This window comes from Macaca nemestrina, chromosome 3, assembly GCF_043159975.1.
Source record: "Macaca nemestrina isolate mMacNem1 chromosome 3, mMacNem.hap1, whole genome shotgun sequence".
NCBI lineage: Eukaryota > Metazoa > Chordata > Mammalia > Primates > Cercopithecidae > Macaca > Macaca nemestrina.
Genome location: NC_092127.1, coordinates 91,464,036 through 91,489,922, shown reverse-complemented (window position 1 = coordinate 91,489,922; position 25,887 = coordinate 91,464,036). Strand labels below are relative to the sequence as shown.

The window sequence follows — 25,887 nt, the reverse complement described above, 5'->3', positions numbered from 1 at the left end:
GCTCCAATTAAAAGACACAGACTGGCAAACTGGATAAAGAGTCAAGACCTATTAGTTTGCTGTATTCAGGAGACCCATCTCACATGCAGAGACATACATAGGCTCAAAATAAAGGGATGGAGGAAGATCTACCAAGCAAATGGAGAAAAACAAAAAGCAGGGGTTGCCATCCTAGTCTCTGATAAAACAGACTTTAAACCATCAAAGATCAAAAGAGACAAAGAAGGCCATTACATAATGGAAAAGGGATCAATTCAACAGGAAGAGCTAACTATCCTAAATATATATGCACCCAATACAGGAGCACCCAGATTCATCAAGCAAGTCCTTAGAGACTTACAAAGAGACTTAGACTCCCATACAATAATAATGGGAGACTTCAACACTCCACTGTCAACATTAGACAGATCAATGAGACAGAAAGTTAACAAGGATATCCAGGAATTGAACTCATCTCTGCAGCAAGCAGACCTAATAGACATCTATAGAACTCTCCACCCCAAATCAACAGAATATACATTCTTCTCAGCACCACATCGTACTTACTCCAAAATCGACCACGTAATTGGAAGTAAAGCACTCCTCAGCAAATGTACAAGAACAGAAATTATAACAAACTGTCTCTCAGACCACAGTGCAATCAAACTAGAACTCAGGACTAAGAAACTCAATCAAAACCGCTCAACTACATGGAAACTGAACAACCTGCTCCTGAATGACTACTGGGTACATAACGAAAAGAAGGCAGAAATAAAGATGTTCTTTGAAACCAATGAGAACAAAGATACAACATACCAGAATCTCTGGGACACATTTAAAGCAGTGTGTAGAGGGAAATTTATAGCACTAAATGCCCACAAGAGAAAGCAGGAAAGATCTAAAATTGACACTCTAACATCACAATTAAAAGAACTAGAGAAGCAAGAGCAAACACATTCGAAAGCTAGCAGAAGGCTAGAAATAACTAAGATCAGAGCAGAACTGAAGGAGATAGAGACACAAAAAACCCTCCAAAAAATCAGTGAATCCAGGAGTTGGTTTTTTGAAAAGATCAACAAAATTGACAGACCACTAGCAAGACTAATAAAGAAGAAAAGAGAGAAGAATCAAATTGACGAAATTAAAAATGATAAAGGGGATATCACCACCGACCCCACAGAAATACAAACTACCATCAGAGAATACTATAAACACCTCTACGCAAACAAACTGCAAAATCTAGAAGAAATGGATAATTTCCTGGACACTTACACTCTCCCAAGACTAAACCAGGAAGAAGTTGAATCCCTGAATAGACCAATAGCAGGCTCTGAAATTGAGGCAATAATTAACAGCCTACCAACCAAAAAAAGTCCAGGACCAGATGGATTCACAGCTGAATTCTACCAGAGGTACAAGGAGGAGTTGGTACCATTCCTTCTGAAACTGTTCCAATCAATAGAAAAAGAGGGAATCCTCCCTAACTCATTTTATGAGGCCAACATCATCCTGATACCAAAGCCTGCCAGAGACACAACAAAAAAAGAGAATTTTAGACCAATATCCCTGATGAACATCGATGCAAAAATCCTCAATAAAATACTGGCAAACCGGATTCAGCAACACATCAAAAAGCTTATCCACCATGATCAAGTGGGCTTCATCCCTGGGATGCAAGGCTGGTTCAACATTCGCAAATCAATAAACATAATCCAGCATATAAACAGAACCAAAGACAAGAACCACATGATTATCTCAATAGATGCAGAAAAGGCTTTTGACAAAATTCAACAGCCCTTCATGCTAAAAACGCTCAATAAATTCGGTATTGATGGAACGTACCTCAAAATAATAAGAGCTATTTATGACAAACCCACAGCCAATATCATACTGAATGGGCAAAAACTGGAAAAATTCCCTTTGAAAACTGGCAAAAGACAGGGATGCCCTCTCTCACCACTCCTATTCAACATAGTGTTGGAAGTTCTGGCTAGGGCAATTAGGCAAGAGAAAGAAATCAAGGGTATTCAGTTAGGAAAAGAAGAAGTCAAACTGTCCCTGTTTGCAGATGACATGATTGTATATTTAGAAAACCCCATTGTCTCAGCCCAAAATCTCCTGAAGCTGATAAGCAACTTCAGCAAAGTCTCAGGATACAAAATTAATGTGCAAAAATCACAAGCATTCTTATACACCAGTAACAGACAAACAGAGAGCCAAATCAGTAATGAACTTCCATTCACAATTGCTTCAAAGAGAATAAAATACCTAGGAATCCTACTTACAAGGGATGTAAAGGACCTCTTCAAGGAGAACTACAAACCACTGCTCAGTGAAATCAAAGAGGACACAAACAAATGGAAGAACATACCATGCTCATGGATAGGAAGAATCAATATCGTGAAAAGGGCCATACTGCCCAAGGTAATTTATAGATTCAATGCCATCCCCATCAAGCTACCAATGAGTTTCTTCAGAGAATTGGAAAAAACTGCTTTAAAGTTCATATGGAACCAAAAAGGAGCCCGCATCTCCAAGACAATCCTAAGTCAAAAGAACAAAGCTGGAGGCATCACGCTACCTGACTTCAAACTATACTACAAGGCTACAGTAATCAAAACAGCATGGTACTGGTACCAAAACAGAGATATAGACCAATGGAACAGAACAGAGTCCTCAGAAATAATACCACACATCTACAGCCATGTGATCTTTGACAAACCTGAGAGAAACAAGAAATGGGGAAAGGATTCCCTATTTAATAAATGGTGCTGGGAAAATTGGCTAGCCATAAGTAGAAAGCTGAAACTGGATCCTTTCCTTACTCCTTATACGAAAATTAATTCAGATGGATTAGAGACTTAAATGTTAGACCTAATACCATAAAAATCCTAGAGGAAAACCTAGGTAGTACCATTCAGGACATAGGCATGGGCAAAGACTTCATGTCTAAAACACCAAAAGCAACGGCAGCAAAAGCCAAAATTGACAAATGGGATCTCATTAAATTAAAGAGCTTCTGCACAGCAAAAGAAACTACCATCAGAGTGAACAGGCAACCTACAGAATGGGAGAAAATTTTTGCAATCTACTCATCTGACAAAGGGCTAATATCCAGAACCTACAAAGAACTCAAACAAATTTACAAGAAAAAAACAAACAACCCCATCAAAAAGTGGGCAAAGGATATGAACAGACATTTCTCAAAAGAAGACATTCATACAGCCAACAGACACATGAAAAAATGCTCATCATCACTGGCCATCAGAGAAATGCAAATCAAAACCACAATGAGATACCATCTCACACCAGTTAGAATGGTGATCATTAAAAAGTCAGGAAACAACAGGTGCTGGAGAGGATGTGGAGAAATAGGAACACTTTTACACTGTTGGTGGGATTGTAAACTAGTTCAACCATTATGGAAAACAGTATGGCGATTCCTCAAGGATCTAGAACTAGATGTACCATATGACCCAGCCATCCCATTACTGGGTATATACCCAAAGGATTATAAATTATGCTGCTATAAAGACACATGCACACGTATGTTTATTACAGCACTATTCACAATAGCAAAGACTTGGAATCAACCCAAATGTCCATCAGTGACAGATTGGATTAAGAAAATGTGGCACATATACACCATGGAATACTATGCAGCCATCAAAATGGATGAGTTTGCGTCCTTTGTAGGGACATGGATGCAGCTGGAAACCATCATTCTTAGCAAACTATCACAAGAACAGAAAACCAAACACCGCATGTTCTCACTCATAGGTGGGAACTGAACAATAAGATCACTTGGACTCAGGAAGGGGAACATCACACACAGGGGCCTATCATGGGGAGGGGGGAGGGGGGAGGGATTGCATTGGGAGTTATACCTGATGTAAATGATGAGTTGATGGGTGCAGCACACCAACATGGCACAAGTATACATATGTAACAAACCTGCACGTTATGCACATGTACCCTACAACTTAAAGTATAATAATAATAAATAAATTTTAAAAAAATAAAATAAAATAAAAATAAAAACACAACAGTAAAAAAAAAAAAAAAAAAAAAATGCCTACCAATGAAAAAGTCCACGACCAGATAGAGTCACAGCCAAATCCTACCAGATGTATAAAAAAGAGCTGATACCATTCCTATTGAAACTATTCCAAAAAATTGAAGAGAATGGATTCCTCACTAACTCATTCTATGAAGCCAGCATCATCCTGATACCAAAACCTGACAGAGATTCAACTGAGAAAGAAAACTTTTACCCAGTATCCTTGATAAACATAGATGCAAAAACCCTCAACCAAACTCTAGCAAAGAAAATCCAGCAGTGATCAAAAAGCTAATCCACCACGATTAAGTAGGATTTTTCCCTGGGATGCAAGGTTGTTTCAATAAATATAAATCAATAAATGTGATTTATTACATAAACAGAAATAAAATAAAAAAACCACATGATCATCTCACTATATGCAGAAAAGGCTTTTGTTAAAATTCCACATCCTTTCAAGTTAAAAACTGTCAACAAATAAGACATTGAAACAACATACCTCAGAAGTATAAGAGCCATCTATGACAATCCCACAACCCACATCATACTGAATAGGCAAAAGGTGGTAGCATTTCCCTTGACAATCAGAAGAAGACAATGATGCCCACTCTCACCACTCCTGTCCAAAATAGTATTGGAACCCTAGCCAAAGAAATCAGGTAAGAGAAAGAAATAAAAGACATTCAAATAGGAAGAGAGGAAATCAAACTATCTCTGGTTGCAGATGATAAGATTCTATACCTAGAAAATCAATCATATCTATCTGAAAGCCCCTTGATCTGATTAAAACAAACAAAAAAAAAACTTCAGCAGAATTTCAAGATACAAAAATAATGTACAAAATCAGCAGCATTCTCATACACCAAGAACATCCAAGCTGAGAGCCAAATCAATAATGCAATCCCATTCACAATAGCCACAAAAAGAAACAAATACATAGGAATACAGCTAACAGGGCAGGTGAAATATCTCTACAGTTAAAATTACAAAATACTGCTAAAAGAAAGCAGAGATGAAACAAACAAATGGAAAAACAGTCCATACTTATTGATAGGAAGAATCAGTATTGTTAAAACGACAGTACTGCCCAAAGCAGTTTATAGATTCAACACTGTTCCAAACTACCAATGACATTCTTCACAGAATTAGAAAAAAAAAAAAAAAAAAATTTAATTCATATGGAACCAAAAAAGAGCCTGAATAGCCAAAGCAATTCTAAGTAAAAACAAGAAAACACACAACAACTACAACAGCAAAAACCAAAGCTGCAGGCTTCACACTACCCAACTTCAAACTACACTACAAGACTACAGTAGCCCAAACAGCATGGTACTGGTAAAAAAAAAAAAAAAAAAAAAAAAAAAAAATCTTGAACAATGGAACAGAATAGAGAGCCCAATATCAAGCTGCACACCTACAACCCTCTGAACTTTGAAGAAGCTGACAAAAACAAGCAATGGGGAAATAATTCCCTATTCAATAAATGGTGCTGGGATAACTGACTACCCATATACAGAAGATTGAAATTGGGGCCCTTCCTTACACCATATAGAAAAATCAACTCAAGATGGATTAAAGCCTTAAATATAAATTCTAAATCTATTAAAAACCCTGAGAGATAACCTAACAAATGCCATTCTGGACATGGAACCTGGCAAAGATTTCATGAAAAAGACACCAAAAGCAATTGCAGCAGCAACAACAACAACAAAAAATTGACAAATTGGACCTGATTAAACTAAAGAGCTTCTGCCAGGAAAAGATTCTAGAGTAAACAGACAACCTATAGAATGGGAGAAAATATTTGCAAGCTATGCATTCCACAAAGGTTTAATATCCAGGGTCTATAAGTAACTTAAACAATTCTACAAGCAAAAACCCTACTTTCAATGTATCAAAAGAAGACATATTTGCGGCCAGCAAGTTTATGAAAAAAACACTCAATAGCACTGATCATTAGAGAAATGTAAGTCTAAACCACCATCTCACACCAGTCAGAATGACTATTATTAAAAAGTAAAAAAAATAAGAGATGCTGGCAAGGTTGCAGAGAAAAAGCAATGCTTATACACCTCTGGTGGGAATGTAAATTATTTAAGCCCTTGTGGAAAGCAGTGTTTTGTGATTCCTCAAAGAACTTAAAACAGAACTACCATTTGACTCAGCAATCCCATTGTTGGGTATGCTCCCAAATGAATGTAAGTCATTCTACCATAAAGACATAGGCATATGTATGTTCATCACAGCACTATTCACAATAGCAAGAATGGAATCAACCTAAATGCCTATCAATGGTAGATTGGATAAAGAAAATGTGGTACATATAGGCCGGGCAGGGTGGCTCACACCTGTAATCCCAGCACTTTGGGAGGCCGTGGTGGGCAGATCATGAGGTCAGGAGATAGAGACAATCCTGGCTAACACGGTGAAAACCCATCTTTACTAAAGAATACAAAAAATTAGCCAGGTGTGGTGGTGGGTGCCTGTGGTCCCAGCTACTCAGGAGGCTGAGGCAGGAGAATGGTGTGAACCCAGGACGTGGAGCTTGCAGTGAGTGGAAATTGTGCCACTGCACTCCAGCCTGGGCGACAGAGGGAGACTCTATCTCAAAAAAAAAAAAAAAAAAAAAGAAAGAAAGAAAGAAAGAAAATGTGGTACATATACACCATGAAATACTGCATAGTCATAAGAAGAATGAGGTCACATTCTTTGCTGCAACATGGATTGGAGCTGGAGGCCATTATCCTAAGTAAACTAACACAGACACAGAAAACCAAATAGTGCATGTCCTCACTTATAAATGGAAGCTAAACATTGAGTATATATGGACACAAAAGCAAAAACAACAAATACTAGGACCTACTTGAGGGTGGAGGGTGGGTGGAATGTGAGGATCAAAAAGCTATCTATCAGATAATATGCTTTATTACCAGGGAGATGAAAGAATCTGTACATCAAACCCCCATGACATGCAATTTATCTGTGCAAAAACCTGTACATGTGCCCTTAACCCTAAAATAAAAATTAAAACATAATAATGGCACACAAAAAAAAGAATTTAATTCAATGCAACAAGTATTTATCAAATCAATTTTTCCCTAGTACCAGAACATGCTAGGTGCTGGAATATAAACATGCCTAAAATAAAGTCCTTTCTTCAAAGGGCTTAAAATAAAATACTACGCATAAAATAAGCATACATATAGTTATAAAGCAAAAACCAAAAAAAAAAAAAAGAAAGAAATGTTTTGAAAATGTTCAACTAAATATTGATCTCCAGTGACTTTAATACCTATTTTACATTGGCGAGGGCTCATAATGGATTTCATAAAAGAAACAGCATTTAAATTGGGCTTTGAAGCTTGGGTGGGATTTTTACAGAAGATCTATGCAGATAATACTTCTCTGTGGATGACACTGTGTCAGCAACTTAATGAGGCAGCGTCTAGAAGATACAGTCACACACACACACACACATACACACACAAAATAACTATAGCACAGGCTATGCATACGCATAGTGGGGGAAAGTTCAAAAATAGGGGAACATTTTTATACAGACCGTTAAAGTCTAAAATGAGAAATTTAGACGTAGTTTAAAGAGTAATAGAAAGTCAGTCAGTACTTTGGGGCACAGCTAATCTGAATTTCTAGGACTGACAAATCCTAGGATTTGTCTACACATAGGATTCATAAATTGGAATGCAGAGAAATTTTAGCCAAAGGGGTTATTTTGGAGGTTATTGAAATAACCTAGCAAACTGAGGATAACTGTCACATATCAGAAGAATAAATAGAAGGGAAAAGATGATGTGAAAAAATGTGATGAAAATGATTGGGATAGGAGTGGGATGGATTAGATGAAGACAAAATTGACGTTAAGATTTTTCATGGTTTCATTATTCCAGTTGTTGCAGGAACTTCAAAATAATGTGCCTTCGTATTTACTTGTGCTTTTGTTTTTGCTTGCTTTTCCATTAAGTGTACCAGGACATTGGTAGGCTCTTTCACTCCAGAGATGAATGCCTTTAAATCTAGGGAGAATTTTTCATATTGCCTCTTTGTTAAATTCCTTATTTTATTTGCTTGTTCTAAAGCTTATATTAGATACTTGGTATCCCAGATTTCTTCTAACATGTTAAGCATAAAAAAGAATCTTATATAAGGATAGGTTCTACATATTCTTTTGAAAGTTTTTACATTGTGCTTTTCAAGTTATTTAATCTAACCAGAATTGATTTATGCATATGGCATGTTGCAAAAATCTAATTTCTTTTTTTCCTGTATGGATGATTGAATTTATTCTAGTGTAACTCTCAAAGTCCATATTTTTCCCACTGCTCTGTAAGTGGAAAAAACATTTAAGTCTTTGATCCATCTTGAGCTGATTTTTCTATACGGTGTAAGGAAGGGCTCCATATCCCTGTTTCATATCAAGGATCCATATACACATAAATCTGTTTTGAGGAATTCTATTCCATAAGTCTGATATCTCACTGATTTAATTACTATTGCACTATAAAATCTTGTTATGTAGTACGGGAATTTCTCCAGAATGTTCTTCCTTAGGAGTGTGTTATATATTCTTTATAATTTCAAATAAATTTTAAACAAACTTGTCAAGTTCCTTGAGAAATCCTTAGTTACTAAATTTATAGATCAAGGTGGGAGAACTGAAAGAGAATCTTCCTACTCATGAACATGACACATTTCTCCATTTATTTTGGTAGTTTAAATATATGTTTATACTTCTTTTGTTAGATTTATTTCTATGTACCCCATATTTTTTTGCTATTTACATAGTAGGTTTTAAATAATTTACATATTCTAATTACTACCAGGATATAGATATGCAATTGCTTTTAATATAATGATCTTATGACTAAACATTGCCAAAATCTCTTATAAATTGTATTATTTGCCCATAGATTATTTTACTTTTTTCTATGTTGTCAACATCATCTTCAAATAATGTCAGTTGTTGAACTTACTTTTTCATTTTATTAATTTACTAGGTGCCTATCACTAATGTTTCCCACATTTTACCAAATCTAATGGCTATCAATTTTATTTTTCAAAACCTAAAATGCATCTGATGACCCGGTAAGTCAAACGAGAATTTTTGTTCTTTACAATTCTATCCATCCTCCTGCTCCAGTCTGTACAGACCTATTCCACACCAATCTCCACACACACTTATTTTCCCCTTTTCTTACTGCTTAAGATAGTGCCACTATTACTTTGTTAGGTAGAAGTAAAAATATCAGGCATCTTTTTCTCTTTCCTGAATTTAAATAAAATGCTTGTAACATTATAACATTGAATACAATACTCTATGTTTTTGGATAGGTACTCTTAATTACATTAACAAAAATTCCTTCCAACACTGATTTCCTAGGAATTTTTATTAAAAATGTATGTTAAGTTTTATGGGACACTTTTTGTCATTTTTTTTTGGTATCTACTGAGATTACTGCATGATTTTCTCTTATTTCTTCTAAGATATTAATGCACTAATGTATTTTCTAATCCTCCATTATCTTAGTCTGTACATGGATTCGTTCTTTTATGCCTTTATTGTATAGTAAAATCTTGGAATTGAGAGAAGTTAAAGTGTACATAATCAATTGGCCATTTTCAACCAGAAGTCCAGAGATAATTTTTATAAAATGATAAAGACTCAGAGAAGGGAATAAGAAAAGACTAAGATCTTAATACCCAAATTTATAATTTACAGGTACAGATCATTTATAGGAGACTAATAAATATCTGGGAAAACGTTTAACATCACGGCTATTTTTAACATGAACATAAATATGAATAATAAAATTAGAAAAAAATACATATATATATATTTTTTTGAGACAGAGTCTCACTCTGTCGCCCAGGCTGGAGTGCAGTGGCGTGGTCTTGGCTCACTGCAAGCTCCGCCTCCCGGGTTCTTGACATTCTCCTGCCTCAGCCTCCCAAGTAGCTGGATCTACAGGCGCCCGCCACCACGCCCGGCTTATTTTTGCATTTTTAGTAGAGACGGGGTTTCACCGTGTTAGCCAGGATGGTCTCCATCTCCTGACCTCGTGATCCGCACACCTCAGCCTCCCAAAGTGCTGGGATTACAGGCATGGGCCACCGCGCCTGGCTGAAAATATTCTTTTTTAAGCATTAGAAGACATATTGACACTGTATTGCCTTACATACTATGAGTGAGAATATAAATTAAAATAATCTTCTTGAAAGTCAACTTGTCATTGTATGTCTAGGCCAGCCATTACAATTCTAAAAATCAAAGGAATCAATCTTAATGACAGAAAAAGCTTTGTGCCCAAAAATATTCAATGCAGTGTTATTACTAATACCAAATATTGGTACCAAATTTAATGTTCAACATTAATACAATGTAAAACATTGTCAGCAAATCAAAGACTTCAAAAAAACATTGACCAATGTGGCTTATTTAATAATATTGGGACATAATTACCTATTCTATTGAAAGAAAATAGATGTTTCCTCATATCATGAAGTCTTAAAAATACAAAAAAAAAAAAGATTTGTGTTATAATTTTTAATAAGTCAGCTAAATTTTTTTAAAAAGAATATGCTTTTCACTTCATAAAATAGTTTGGGGAAAAAGAAGAGAAGAATATACACTGAAATATAAGTAAATATTCCTTGCCTCTGAGTGATGAGATAATGGAGGATTTGTCCTTTTTTCCTATATTATTCTTTTATCAAAAAATACCTGTATGAAATACATATTACTTTTCTAATCACAAAATAAGTTTTAAGAAAATATGTCTTTTAGAGCAGTAAGCAAACTCATTTGTTGCTTCGGGGTGGAAGAGCATACATATTTTAAGTGTTTGTGTGAAGCAACATAAGTTGATATATAGATATTATTACTGTATGTGTCAGATCACCATATCAAAGACTTTTGTCTTGGTCAGGTACTTTTTTAGAAATGTCTGAAGAGAGCCCAGCACGATGGCTCACATCTGTAATCCCAGCACTTTGGGAGGCTGAAGCAAGAGGATCACTTGAGGTCAGGAGTTCGAGACCAGCTGGGCCAGCATGGTGAAACACTATCTTCACTAAGAATACAAAAATTAGCTGGGCATGGTGGTGGGCATCTGTAATCCCACCTACTCAGGAGGCTGAGGCATGAGAATCACTTGAACACAGGAGGCAGAAGTTGCAGTGAGCCGAGATTGAGCTACTGCACTCCAGCCTGAGCAACTCAGTGAGACTCTGTCTCAAAAAAAAAAAAAAAAGTCTGAAGAGGTAGCCAATGAAAAGGGCATATGAGATGTTCCTATCTCTAGAATTTTTACATAAGAATAGTGTGATTCATTCCACTTTAACTATTAATTATGACTAATGTGTTATTATATCATCAGGTGAGATGAGATCAAGGTGTTACAGTATACTATCATATCCATAACCAGTCAAACTTATGTTTGAAATGAGTGAACTCAACTATGCAATGACATTTGGCTCCCAGAAATGCTTAACAGAAACTTCAACTATCTTAGTAATGACTCTGAAACAGCATAAATTCTCTGAACACCACAAGGTCTTAAGAGTAAAATAATGCAAAATGAACTTTTTTGTGCATTTCGATTTAGACTTCGGTCTCTAGAGTCAAAGCATAAAGGAAAAAAAAAAAGAAAAAAATTTACAGATCTTTTTATTAAGAGTATTATTTTCCCTCAAAAGACCTGAAAATAAGGAGAAAGGCAATTGTAGCACCGATATGAAACTTGAGAGAAAAGCTTATGTTTTTGGATAACGAAATAATTAAATCAATTCTTATGAAATTCTTAGGAAAGGAGCTTTGGAAATTCTTAGGAAAGGAGTTTTACTAGGTAACATTCATCAATGCAGAACCAAAGTTTGATTATAACTTGGATACATATAAATCTAGCTATGTAGTTTGCTCTCATCTTTAAACAGGTCTAAAGACAAGGGATACTTTCTGACTATTAAAGACCAGACAAGTAAGAATTCTAACCTAAGAAAATTTGAATGACTTGAATATCAAAACTTGAATACCAAAAGAAATCGTCTAACCTCTCTCCATAAAATATATATCGGTAGTCACATTATTAAAGTGTGTCCATAATATTCACAAATCTCTTTATGGGAATTCTAGTTATAGGTACTATGTAAAAAGTTCTTGTGCAACAAAGAAATTGAATACCAAGACTGAGTACTTCTGCTTTGTACACATGAAGGACAAAGGAACAAAACTGGATGTAAATGGACAAGCAAAGATTAAATGGGGGCAGAAAAAAGCAATAGGGTTTCAAAACAGTCATTTCATAGTTTTGTTGTTTGTTTTTTTCCTTGAATTTCCAAAACAATGCATGTCTCGTGTTCACTGAAGTATATCAAAGGTTGAATGACATGTCTCCATTTCTCTTGTTAGTGAATATATTAGAAAATCTGAAAAACCAAGGAAAAATGTAAGGAAGATGAGCTGAATTACCCTGCCTTCTCTTTCTCCCTCTCTCATTTTCACATTTAGAATAATGGAGGGCATATTCCTACTCAAAGAAACTTATTTGAGTGAGAAGAGGAGTAGATTTGAGTATACTTTGACATAGAAATATAAATAATTCAGTGGCACAGAGTAGATTCCAGAAACAGATTAAACTAAATACAATAATCAAAATGGGGGAAAATGGCTACTTAAAAATGATCTTGATATAACTGCCTACATATCTCAAAAATATTTTTTACCACAAACCACACCTAAGAATTAACTTCCTATAAAGATATAACAAATCTATTAATTTTTTAATTAGAAAAATATATATATATATTTACTTTTAGAATGAGAGGTTTTCTTAAAGAAATACAAACCAGGAACTATGAAGTAATAGATATCCACAATTAAACATATAAAGTTTTTAAAATATCGAATGTCAAAAGACACCAAAATAAAGAAAATAATTAGTCAATGTTGAGTCAAAATAATATATCTTTACTATATGATGGGTTCCTTATCATTTATGTAAGTTGAAAACAAAGAAATAAAAATGGCAAAAGATATTCATGTAACTTTATAGAAGAGAAAATGCAAACAGGTAGCATATAAAAAAGATATAAAACTTTAGAAAAATTGTAAGTTAAAGCAAGGAGTTTCCACTTTTTACTTGACTGAACCATATTTTTAAATTAATAATATCTAATACAGGTATTATTCTAGGGAAACAGGCACTTTCACACATTCCCAGAAGTTGTATATAAACATAGAACTTGTTTGGAAGGTAATGTAGCTATTTCTATTAAAATTCATACATGCACTTTGAATCAATAGTCCCACTTTTAAAAGACTAGCCCATTAAAATAAAACTTCAGCCTGTAAGTTGTACACACAAGAAACATTGCTAATGTTAACAGAAATACAGAGGCATTTTTAATCACCAAAAATGCAAATTAAAATAAAATCACTGTGAGATATCACCTCATACCCATTTGGATGGCTGTAATCAAAAACACAAGAGATAAAAAAAATGTTGGTGTTGGATGTAGTTAAAAGGAAATCCTAATACATGGTTGGTGGGAATATAGATTGGTGCAACCATTTTATAAAACAATATGAAGATTCCTAAGGAAATTAAAAATAGAACCACCATATTGCCCAGCAATTCCTCTTCTGGTATGTACCCTAAGGAGTTGAAATCACCCCTTCATAAATATATCTCATTATAAGATATCTTTTAATCTTATAATAACTCATACTTATTGCAGCATTATTCACAATAACCAAGATATAAAAACAATTTAAGTATCCATCAAAGAATGAATGAATACAAAAATATGATTTTTAAGGCTGAATAATAAAATATTAATATAGAATATTATTCAGCCTTAAAAAAGGTGATCCTGCCATGTGCTGTAATATGGACGAACCTGAAATTTTTTATGCTAATTGAATTAAGCCAAGTACAGAAATAAAAATATTGCATCATCTCATTTATATGTGGAACTAAAATTAAGAAGCATGAAATATAGAAAAATAGGGAATACAACATTGGTTGCCATAAGTAGAGTGGGAGAGAAAATAGGAAATATTTTTATATCTTAGGTCAAAAACTACAAAAAAGAGGACGTGTAAAATCAACACGTCTCAAAATCTAATGTACAACATGAGGATTATAGTTAGCAAAATTATATTTTACTAATAATTTTTGTTAAGTAGATTTTAGCTGCTCTTATAAAAAGGTATAATGAGAGATAATAGATATGTCAATCTGATTCACTATAGAAACTATTTTACTATCTAGATGTATTTTACAACATTATGTTGTAAATTTCAAATATACACAGTAAAGTTTATTTTAAAAAATAAGAAATGATTAAATGAATTTAGAATACCTATTCTATTAATACATATATGTGATTAGTATGCAGTTATTAAAAATAAGTATATAATGTTATAAAAATGTTCATAATAGAAAATGTGCAAGTTTTTTATGTTTTAGAAAATGTAAATCATAGGGACAGAAAAAGCAAAATAGAAATACATAACATCATCTAGACATAACCCATGTAGTTTTGTTACATTTCTGGTTGGTTTATCAATTTCAACAGTTTATATTAAATTAGTTTTAAAGCATGCTTCATCAAAGAACACAATCAACGGAAAAGACGGCCTATGACGTGGAAACAAATATTTGCAAATAATATATCTGATAAGGAGTTAGTGTCCAGACTATATAAAAACTTTTAAAACTCAACAACAAAACACAAACAAATCAATTTTAAAAATAGGCAAAAAACTTAAATACATATTTCTCCAAAGAAGATATACAAATATCCAGCAGACACACAAAAAGATGCTCAAGATTACATATCAGGGAAATACTCATCAAAACCAAAATAAGATACCACCTCACATTCAACAGGATGGCTACTATCAAAAAAATAGAAAACAACAAATTTTGGCAAGAATGTGTAGAAATTGGAACAGTTGTACACGGCTGTTGGGAATGTAGAATAGTATAGCTACTATGGTAAATGATATGACTGTTACTTAAAAAATTAAAAATAGAATTACCATAAGAGCAAGCAATTATATATCTGGGTATATATCCAAAAGAATTGAAAGCAGGACCTCAAAAAGATAGCTGTACCTCCAGAGTAGCAGTATTCACGATAGCTAAAATGTGGAAGCAACCCAAGTGCTCATCAACATACGAATGGGTAAACACAATGTGATAGATATAATTATATATATAATGCAATATTATTCAGGAAGGAAATTCTGATACATGCTAAATCATGGAAGAACCTTGAGGGGCTCATGGTAAGTAAAATAAGTCAGTCACAAAAAGGCAAATACTGTATGATTCCACCTATGTGAAGTACTTAGAATAGTAAAATTAACAGAGACAGAAAGTAGAATGGTGATTGCCATAGGCTGGCTGACAGGAGAAATGGTGAGTTGCTTAATGGATATAAAGTTTCAGTTTTGCAAGATGAAAAGAGTTCTGTAGATTGGTTGCACAAAAAATGTGAATGTACTTAACATTACTAAACCACTATAAATGGTTAAAAGGGTAAATTTTAAGTTATATATATTGCACCACAATTGAAAATAAAAGTGAAAACTAATCTTAAAGATACTCTCCATTTCTGAAAACTTTACATGGGAAAATCTTTTCCATAGTAGAAAAGACTGAGTCATGAAACTGGGAATCTGGGTATGCTTTTATATTAATTTTTGGACTCAGTTTTACTCTAGGGCAGCTCTGTATTTGAAATAGTAATCTAGTAACCCATATTATAGAAGACTAGCCTCATATCTTTCAAGTCATCTGAGTTTTTGGAAGAAATTCGGAAAAAGGAAGATGACATTTCAAAAATATTTTACAGTATATCCGCATTGAATTGAACTGGAAACTCTTTAACAATTGGCATTTTAAAAAGAAATATATATCTAAACAGACATTTGAAGAGAGCTCCTTGAAACAAAAAGGAGAAAGGAGATGTAGTGGCACCAACAATGTAGGTTTCTAGTTTCCAACACCTAGTTCCAAGGCACAGTCTGAGCATTCTCTCTCAAAACAGATGTGATGTTCAATGACAGGATGCCCCTCTTGAGCAATTATTTGACTGAGGGTCAAAATATTATCTGGATGAGCTTAATCCTCTTGGAGTTCTCCTCTACCCTTCTGCTATCCATAAGAAAAGAACCCAATCTCTACTGGTTCTCTCCAGTGTAAAAGCTCATATTTCGTTGACTCATTTTTTTTCTAAGACCCATTCAAAGAAATAAGACTTTAGAATGTAAAAAGAGATAAATTTGTTAATACTTGAGAAATGAAACATTTTTAATGGCCAGGCCTGGCCGCCAAAAAGGCTGCTTTTGATTTATCTTACATTCTAAACCAAACATACTAAATATCTGAGCATAATCATATTTAATATACCTTTCCCTTCTCCATTTCAAAGGCAAGATAATCTGTCTAATATTCTTTAAGAAATACTACAGAGAGCAAATATCCTCTCCTTTTCCCTCATCCTCTTAAGAAAAATAAATAAAATAGAACTTCAGTATATATCCCTGTACTCTCTAAAAAATAAACCAAAGCTGCTCCTATTGGCCTAAGACCCTGTATTAACCTTTGAACTGCCTTCAGTAACGGAAAATAACCCATTAAAGAATCATGTTCAATTCTATGATGTATACATTTACTTAGTTTGACAATTATACCCATTTGCTTCTTTTCTTTCTTGATAAACAGAAACAATATTCAGCTTTACACTGTACTTCATTACTTTTTTAGCTTTTACAAGCATAGGCATGGGAACTTCTATATCAAATAACTTTCCTAAAGTAAAGAATTTCCAAAAGCATAGGAAACTTTCCAACCTAGTGAAAAATTTACATAAGGTACTTCCATATACAATATACTTAGTAGTGCTGAAAGCGTTTAGAGTTTAAAATATGCTTTCATGCATTTGACACACACACGATCTCTATGAAACATTTAAGAAGGAAATACCAGAAGCCTAAAAAGTTTGTGCTAGTTGTCTAAAATTGCAAAAACACTAATATATAGATTTGTGACTAAGATTCAGTTCATGGTTTTAAGACCCGCACTTTGAATATTGAATAAAATATGTTGCCACTTATTATTAATATCATTCTAACAATTAAATTAATAATTGGGAAATGACGTGATTTGGAAGTTTTGCATAGAGGTATTGTTTTTTAACAGTAAATTATTGATGCTAATATGAAAATTAATCACAATATGTGTAAATATACTAGAATCATCATGATTCCTATACTGTAATCAGGTTGTATTTATAAACTTAGAGAATTTCAATACCTATCAGACAATTTAGACATTTTTCAAAGCCAAATCAGGGATTTCAATAATATTTGCATTAATACAAAAAAAAAGAAAAAATCTGTGTTTAGAAACAAAGAACAAACACACTACAAGTTCCTCAGTCTCATCTCAAAACGTTCCACAAAAAAAAAATATATAAAAAAAACTAGTTCAAAGCCATGAAATTTAATTGCTGTGAGTTTTATAGGTGTCATAAAGCCTCCTGCTATGGAATTTTTAGATCTAATTTTTATTCCTAGATAAGAACTGAAAGATAAGCTACTTCAAAGCAGCAGCTCAGCCCTGTTCACCTGCTTTAGAATGATTTGAAATGATTTAGGACCTTTCAAAATACAGGATGCTGATGATGTCTATTTTTAAATGTTTGCTTTTCCCATCACATGGGGCATTTTGTGATTTTATTGCATGACCTTCGACTGCATCATTGTATGTGTTCTTAAGCATAGCAAATCTTTTTAAAATGAACAATATTTTCTAAATCAAGACTGTTAAGTATTCCTATTTTTAAGTAAGTTTTGTCTTATTTTAGACTTTAACTGGTTTCCTTACAGAATATGAATATAACCATGAGCCTTTAAGAGGCCTGCTCTCCTGTGAATACACATTTTCTGCAAATCCTATAAGTGGTACTCTCTATCAGTGAGCTGCATTGTACCAAAAATACAGAAAGTATAAAAATATTTTATTAGAAAAAAACAAATATATACAGAGAGAGAGAGATAGATCAAGTTCAGAGATACATATAAATTCTGTGTATATTTTCTCTGAGATGTGCTTCAACAAGAAAACTAATTAAAGATAATACAAGTTTGAGTCATTCCCTGGCTGTTTTTATTTCTAGCACAGCAATTTTTGTGAAAGATATTCTTTAAATCACAATCTACTTTTTTTATATATTGTAATTATTTATATTGAGTCCAAATAAATTATTAGATAATGATGGTAACTATTTAGCTTTAAGACTCTTTATGCCATTTTGTCTTTTACCTCTAAACATATGTGTTTTTAAGTACTTCCACTTTACCATCTTTCTTGTTATGTAAAAAATGCCTATAATTCTATAAATACAATTTACAAAGATAGTGCTAAGAGAAATGAAAAACTGTTGGGCATATTTTAAATTAAATTTCAAATGTACTGGCACTTACAGACTAAAATTCATATCAGATGTACTGACATGGAACTACAGTTATCTCCATTCTACATGATAAAATAATAAGAATAAAACTAAGATATAATTATAACTTAAAAGTTTTGGAAATACTTCTGGTTTTCCTTCCAACAGAAAGAAACCTTCACTAAATAACTTCACTGAGATTTTCCTTTTAAAAAGGTATTAATTTTGCCCACAATTTGATCTACGTTATTTTAAAATTTTGTATTACTGCACTAATAGCAGTAGCAGTTGCAACAAAAATGGTAAAATCAGCTGCTGCTGCTGTTGCTACAGAATCCAATGCCTCAAAATATTTTATCTCAGCTATGTTTCCTCTCTCTCTTCCTCTCTTTTTCTCTGCAACTTTTTCTCTCTCTCTATCTCATTAGGATCCCAGATTTATATAAGGAGCAGATTTTCCTGGGACCATCTTGTAGATGTGAGGAATTTGCAAGAACACTGTTGAAGAACCTGTTCCATAACTCTTGGATCCACCACCCAAATCAAAGATAGTAAAAGACATCACAGAGGGCGGAAGAAAATACTGGTGAAAAGAACTATCACTGTTCTGTAAATCCCTCACTCCATTCATTTAGAGAAATGTTAGGGGTGCATCCTTCTAATAAGTCTAGAAAGGAGTCTTACGAAAATGACTTAGAGGTTTTGGAAATACATTGCCCGAACTAACTAGACCCCTAGGTAGGGTATTGGGATTGGCATGTACTGCCAGACCTTGAAGACTAGAAATGCACAAGGTTTTCTCATAAATCAAATATGTGTCAGAAGAGATGGAAAACCATAATAGAATTGTGTTGACTGTTATCTCATAGAGCCATCTAGAGTGGCAAGTGGACATCGGCAGAAAGAGGCTATATGTTACCCAGTTGCTGCAGAGGAGAATAAATAGGTATGTGCCTGGGTCATGAAAATAGAGTTTTAGGAAAGAACCCCTAGGCCCCACACGAGTGCACATGAGGTTCTGTTTTATACATCTGTCAGCCCAGAGGGCTTAAAGCCAACTGATTACTCAATACACGTGGGAACTGTTCTCTTTTCCCTGTCCATACTTCCCATCCCTATAAAGTCCAAACCACAGCTAGAAGGTGCGGGGAAAGGAGGCAAGAAAAAGCTCAAGTCAAAGGAAAGAGATGACAACTACACAATATCCTCTTCACACTGCTGGAGAAAGAAAGGAAAAACAAGTGCAGCCAAGTCAGTTTCACAGTTTTGGGACTGTAAATGGGACTGGAACATTTTAATTTCTCTATGGAGGCTTGTTTCAGGATAAACTGACTACATTGTAATATGGTCTGTTTTCTAAAGCTGGGCAAAAAATTCATGGGCTAGTGTTTACCATTGTATTACCAGTAATGTAGCATAAAATTGAAGGTGCCTTACTGATTAAAAAAAAATTGGCCATCATATTGTAATGCTCAGAGGAATGAACGGTGGCACAGGTATAAGTGGGCGGAGCCCATGTGAGGAGAAGGGAGGAATCACTATATCCTTGCTGTACCTTTGCTGCTGGGCACGTTTCTTTCTTGCCTACCTTTGGTTTTCTTCAGCTGTGTTCAAGTATTTTCTGGAATCAATAGTGTCCTGTAGTTTAAAGCGTCTAAAATGTTGCAATGTAAACAGAGTAAAGCAACTTTCCCTGGGCTTTGCAAAAGTTGTAATTGAGAACACTTACCAGCGTGGGCTGGGACTTTAAGGAGTCTCTTTTTCAGAAAATTAAGCAGGAGAGATATATGTGATGTTTCACTCTCAGTTTTGTATTTGAAATCTTCATTTAAAATGCTAAGATGCAATATCATTCATTTTGAACCAGGAAAAATACAAAATTGTATCACCCTTTTATCTAGGCAATTCCTGTAGAAATGTATTTTTTAAATATGTGTTTTAAAGGGTTTTTGATGCTGCATTACTGCTTTGGCCATGTCGCTCTCATGACTTTCAGTGTACCAGATTCTCAGCTCCCTGAAATGTGGAGAGAACAAACTCTAGAATTACAGCAAGAATATTCCATGAGCACAGTACTGCATCATTAACATTTTTAATGGTATGAATTTTATACCATCTGTTTATGTTTGCAAATATGAAATGATTACATGTCTTAAAATGAACACTTTTTATCCTTAATTCTATATGTTTACAAATATATTTTAATTAAATTTCAAAACAAAGTTTTAATATCTAAAAAACTTACAGACCATTTTGAGTTTTTAATATAGAGGCATGGGAATATTGTTGCTGATTAAAGTTTAAAGGGACAGTAAAAGACAAAATCCACACATTGTGCTTTCTTAGCATCTTCTTAGTTTACCTACTCTGGTAGAGGAAGTAGATAGTATTCCCACTATCTTAAATAGAAAGTTCCAAGTGTGGTGTCTCACAGAACCTTCCCAAGTCATTTGGTCATCCCTACATTAATCATTCTGGACAAGGGATTGTAGTACTCTGACCAAGCATAGATCATTTCCCATTTATTCAGAAGAGACTCTGCTGTCATAAGAAAGGAGGAAGAGGTAAAAGACAGAAACAGCGAATGTCCACTAAGATAAGTATCATTATAATATCCTGAGCATATCAGTGAGTAACTAGAGGCTCAAAAATACCACAGTTCACAGATGAAAGGAAGAACTTTATTGTACACAGCTTTATGGTCTCTCTTGTCCATGGACTCTGTCTAGGGAGATGTTTGTAATGCCCTATAAAAAGTGCCTCTGATAAAATTACTAATAATTTCCATATATTTCTAAATTAAAATTAATTTTTTCTCTTCAAGGGATCTCTGAAAATTCAGAGGATCACAAATATAATTCAGATTAAATCATGTAAGAATTTATATTTGAATTGATGTTAAGTACATGTTGAATTCATTTCAAATTCAATTGCCTGTCCCTAAGTGAGTTAATATTAAATACCATATATACATTTTTATCTTGATTTATCATCAGTAAAAACTGAACAAAAATGTGTATGTATATACATATGTATTTTTGATATTATATGTGTATACATATATAATATCATATAATAGGACCACTTACAGTTCACTAAGCAAATCTTCCATTGAAAAAAAGATAATTTTCCTGAGGAGGTTCAGGCTTAAATGTTGGCTAGCTAGGAAGTCCTAATTTTGCTTCCTCAATTTTCCCAAAGAAAGATCTTAAAAATTAAGAAAGAAAACAAAACCAACAAAGCAGTGAAAATTAGGATGAGTGGCCAGGCATCTGTCTCATTTCAAAGGGAATGTCTGATAATTAAAGGTTACATGTAGCCACTGAGTGGAATCCTTTAGAAAGAAGAAAGAAATTACGTCAATCAAATCTTAATGCATATTCTTACCTCAGAGACATGAAACTATCACTAAGTAAAGTAAACAATTCATTGTTTTAATGAGTAAGAACAGTGTTCTGTGCAACTCAAAGTCATTCTCTGTTGCCCACCATTACTACAACTGAGGCTACAAATCCAGTAATTAACAGGGCTCAAAACAGAATTGTACTGGACATAACAAATTACCAGAAAGAAGCCAGTAGGAGAGGGAAATGAAGGCAAGAGTAGCCATGGGAAGACTGCACACTTTCTAGGCTATAGTTTTCATGCTTACTTCAAATTATCCAAAATTAATTCCAATCTACAAAGTCACATAGCTGATCAGGAAGTGAAAGCAGGAGATCCGGCACCAGTCCAGCACATCTCACTAAAGTAAAGTTTTAGATCAGGCAGGAAGATTGTAATGACAACCGGATATTCATGAGGCAGAGCAAGTAAGATCAATATACTTGATGATTGGCAAATACGACTATTTCCATTAAATGCTAGGAACAAAAACAATAACATGCCAGTTATAATATAAATGAAGGAAAATAGTGCAACTGGGTTGTGAGAATAAAAATATTCTTATTGAGTAATTGGAACTACAGTAAACTAAAAGTAAATTTTAGAAAACACATAGATGAAATTTTTTCCATTCATAATATACTACTATTTATAAGTATACACTAAGATATCTTAAAATTTGAATTCAAATGTTTTCTGGGAAAAAATCAATTGTCAGATAAAATTTAAACATTTATGAAGATTTTTTTTAATGTCACAGAATTTCTGCCTTCACAAGGCTTTTATCGCACAAGAATTTCAACTATGTGTGTTTTTAATCTTTCAAATAACAGATAAAGTACAAACTTAACAAATTCATTCATTCTGTGTTACCTACTAGGTGCTGATAGGCTGCTGGGCACCAATAATAAAGTGGTGGTCAAGAAAACTATGATCCCTATCCTCATGGAAATTGCAAATCTAGTATGTAGAGAGATTCAGAGCACAGAAAAAAAAAAAAAGGAAACCAGATGATGGTCACACACACACACACAAAAACAGATAAAACTCACCTATGAACAGAGATGATAATTTAGGAATTAAAAATGCCAGTAAACAATATCTAGGCTTTTATAATAAAAGACTATACCAAAAGCAAGTTTGGTTTATTCCAATATTAAAGTTGTGGTATAATACTAAAAAATATGATACATATTAGGCCAAACCATGTGTTTAGCTAAGTAGTAAAATAGATTTAGGAAAGCTAAATATGCAAAAGTAATGACTAGAATTAGCTAGAATTTGCAGAAAATAAGGTGTCAAAAAGTAATAACGTAAGAACTAAGCATTTAAAAATATACAATAAATAGATCTAACATAGGATACAATAAAGGTGACATGAATCAGTGGGGAAAATATGAGTCAATAATTAGTTATGAGACTATTAATTATTTATTACCAAAAAGAAAATTAAGTAATTACTTCACAATATAAAATAAAATAAATTTCATATGGATTATAGTTAAATGCAAAAAAGTATATTAAAAAGAGGAGAAAATGTAAATGAATAGGTATTGAATTTCAGGTTATGAAAGGTCTTTGTAAGAACAAAAGTAGAAACAGCACTCACAGAGAGCAAGAGTGAAACTCTGAAATTATGTAAATCATATATTACAAATCAATATAAAATTCAAGTTAGTTATGACAAAATATTTGCAAAACATAAGACTAAAAATGGTTTAACCTGCTTAATATATCTGAAGATCTTTAAAAATCAAGAAAAGAATATAATAGTTGAAAAATGGTGCTAATACAGGACTAGACATTTCACATACAAAAAAAAATTTGCTAGTAAATATTTAAGAATATCATCATTATTTATCCCATAATACCACAGACTTACAACAAGATACATTTTCTTGTTGTAAAATGTGTAAAATGACAAAAAAATCCACATACAACATGCACACAAAGGAAAACAAAATTACAACATTGTGGATTTTGTGAAACAGAAGGATTCATTTGCTGCTGGCCAGAAAGAATCAGTATAAACATTCTAGAAAATAATTCAGCAAAAAAAAAGGAAACAAATTGGCAATATATGTAAATTACACTGTAAATACTCAGACGATTGGCCTTATAATCCTCCTGCAAATGGGTGTACTAAAGTAAACAGTTTTAAATCTTTGGTGTCCTCTCTCTTCAGTCTGTAGACAGGGACAGAACGATGAACATACAGGGGAAGTTCATCAATGGTCTTGGTGTAAACTGGCATTTTATTACCTCTGACCATACTGTGGCCAGAAGGCAGTCATGTAGTCTCACTTACAAAGGAGGCTGGGGAATATGGCCCAGGCGTATGCCCAGAAAAAGGATCAAACAGATTTTAGTTGACACAAAGGAAAATCTGCCATGCCAAGGATCTCAATTATAAGTAGTCAAGAGTAGATATTGTAAATGCAAATACACTTGACTACACTACAGTATAAATAAAAAAAATAATGAGGAGGGAGCAGTACTCCAAAGTAATAATAATAAATGATGTTGTGACCCTTAGGACAACGAGTTATATCAGCTATTTATATAATGATGATTAAAAGCATATTTTATAATAGTAATTCATACTGAGAAATGTTCACCAAACCAATTTTTAATAAACATTTATTTTTAATAACTTTAAATTCACATAAGAATTGCAAAAATAGTAGAGTTCCTATGTATGATCTATTATTTATCCTAATGTTAATGCCTTACATACCATCTGCCAAAACTAAAAAGTTAACGTTGGTACATAACTATGGATTAAACTCCAGAACTTTCTTTTTCAACTGTTTTTCCACTAATGTCTTTTCCATTTTTAGGATCTAATCCAGAATATAACAGTGCAGTTAGTCATTTTTCTTTAGTTTCATCTGGTCTGTCATAGTTCTTCAGTCTTTCCTTACCATGACCTTGGCAGTATTGAAGAGTACTGGTCAGGTATTTTGCAGAATGTCCTTCAGTGTGTGATTGTGTAATGTTCTCATAATTAAACTGGGGTTATGTGTTTTGAGGAAGAAAAATAAAAAGATGAAATGCCCTTATTATCACACTGTATAAGAAAGTACATGATAACTTTATTCTTTGTAAGTGAGTCACTAAGTCTAGTCATCACCCGTGTGTGTGTGTGTGTGTGTGTGTGTGTGTGTTAGGGGATGGGGGGCATGGTTTACATTCTACCTGCTGGAGGTATAAGTATGGTTTACATTCTACCTCCTGGAGGTATAAGTATCTATATAGAATATTTACATTTTTCTCTATGGACAATTTATCTCTTCTGCTTCATTTGTTAAATCATTAATTTATGTCAGTCTGGACTGATGTATATTTATTTCATATTATGGATTATACTCCAGTATAACACAAAAATATAATCTATATTATTATTTATTGCTCAAGTTTCTCCAGTTTTGACCATTTAGATGCCTCTATCCTTTTGAGGTTTCTTTTACCACTTTCTTATTTTCTGGCACTATGTAAGGTGCTCTAGATTTATGTTGTATTGCTTGAGTCCTAGAATCAATAATTTTCCCAATGAGCTCTGGCTTCTTTTATTAAAAAATGGTATTTAGAAACCAAGATCTGGGTCAAGCCTAGCTTCATCTACAGCTACAAGTAATAATGGCTTATTGCTCATTATGGTGAAATAAAATGCAACACCAATGATAATTAGTTCAAATGAATGTGTATTACGTGTATATATTTGTATACCAGGGGATTTCAAAAAGTTTATGGAAAAAGAGGATCAAAAGATAAAAATAAAAAATATAAAATTCATTTATTGATATGAGTTCCATAAAGTTCAACCCACACTTTTAAGTGATAATACCAGCCATTTAGTCCATTCCTAAAGAACTGAGGGTCCTGTGGATTTAACCACATCAATGCAGTGTTCTCTACATTATTAGCTGAAGAAAAATATATGCCCTCTAAAGAGATGTTTTTAGAAGATTAGGAAACAA

At 33.5% G+C, this 25,887-nt stretch overlaps 1 protein-coding gene across 8 annotated transcripts in view; it reads right to left on the bottom strand.

The window, feature by feature from the left end:
• The window catches only part of LOC105486404 (sperm tail PG-rich repeat containing 2), a 657,812-nt gene that overhangs the window by 160,006 nt on the left and 471,919 nt on the right, over positions 1 to 25,887 (bottom strand). The window contains exon 12 of one of the 8 annotated variants that reach the window (XR_011621155.1): positions 12,153 to 12,481. The exons of 6 other annotated variants lie outside the window; for them this stretch is intronic. Coding sequence is in view for 1 of the 2 variants with exons in the window: in XM_071093284.1 (XP_070949385.1) it covers positions 12,473 to 12,481 (9 nt within the window). In the remaining variant the exon portion in view is untranslated. Of the gene's footprint in view, positions 1 to 12,152; positions 12,482 to 25,887 lie in introns of those variants that run through there. One more of the 8 variants, XM_071093284.1, reaches the window with a different exon arrangement.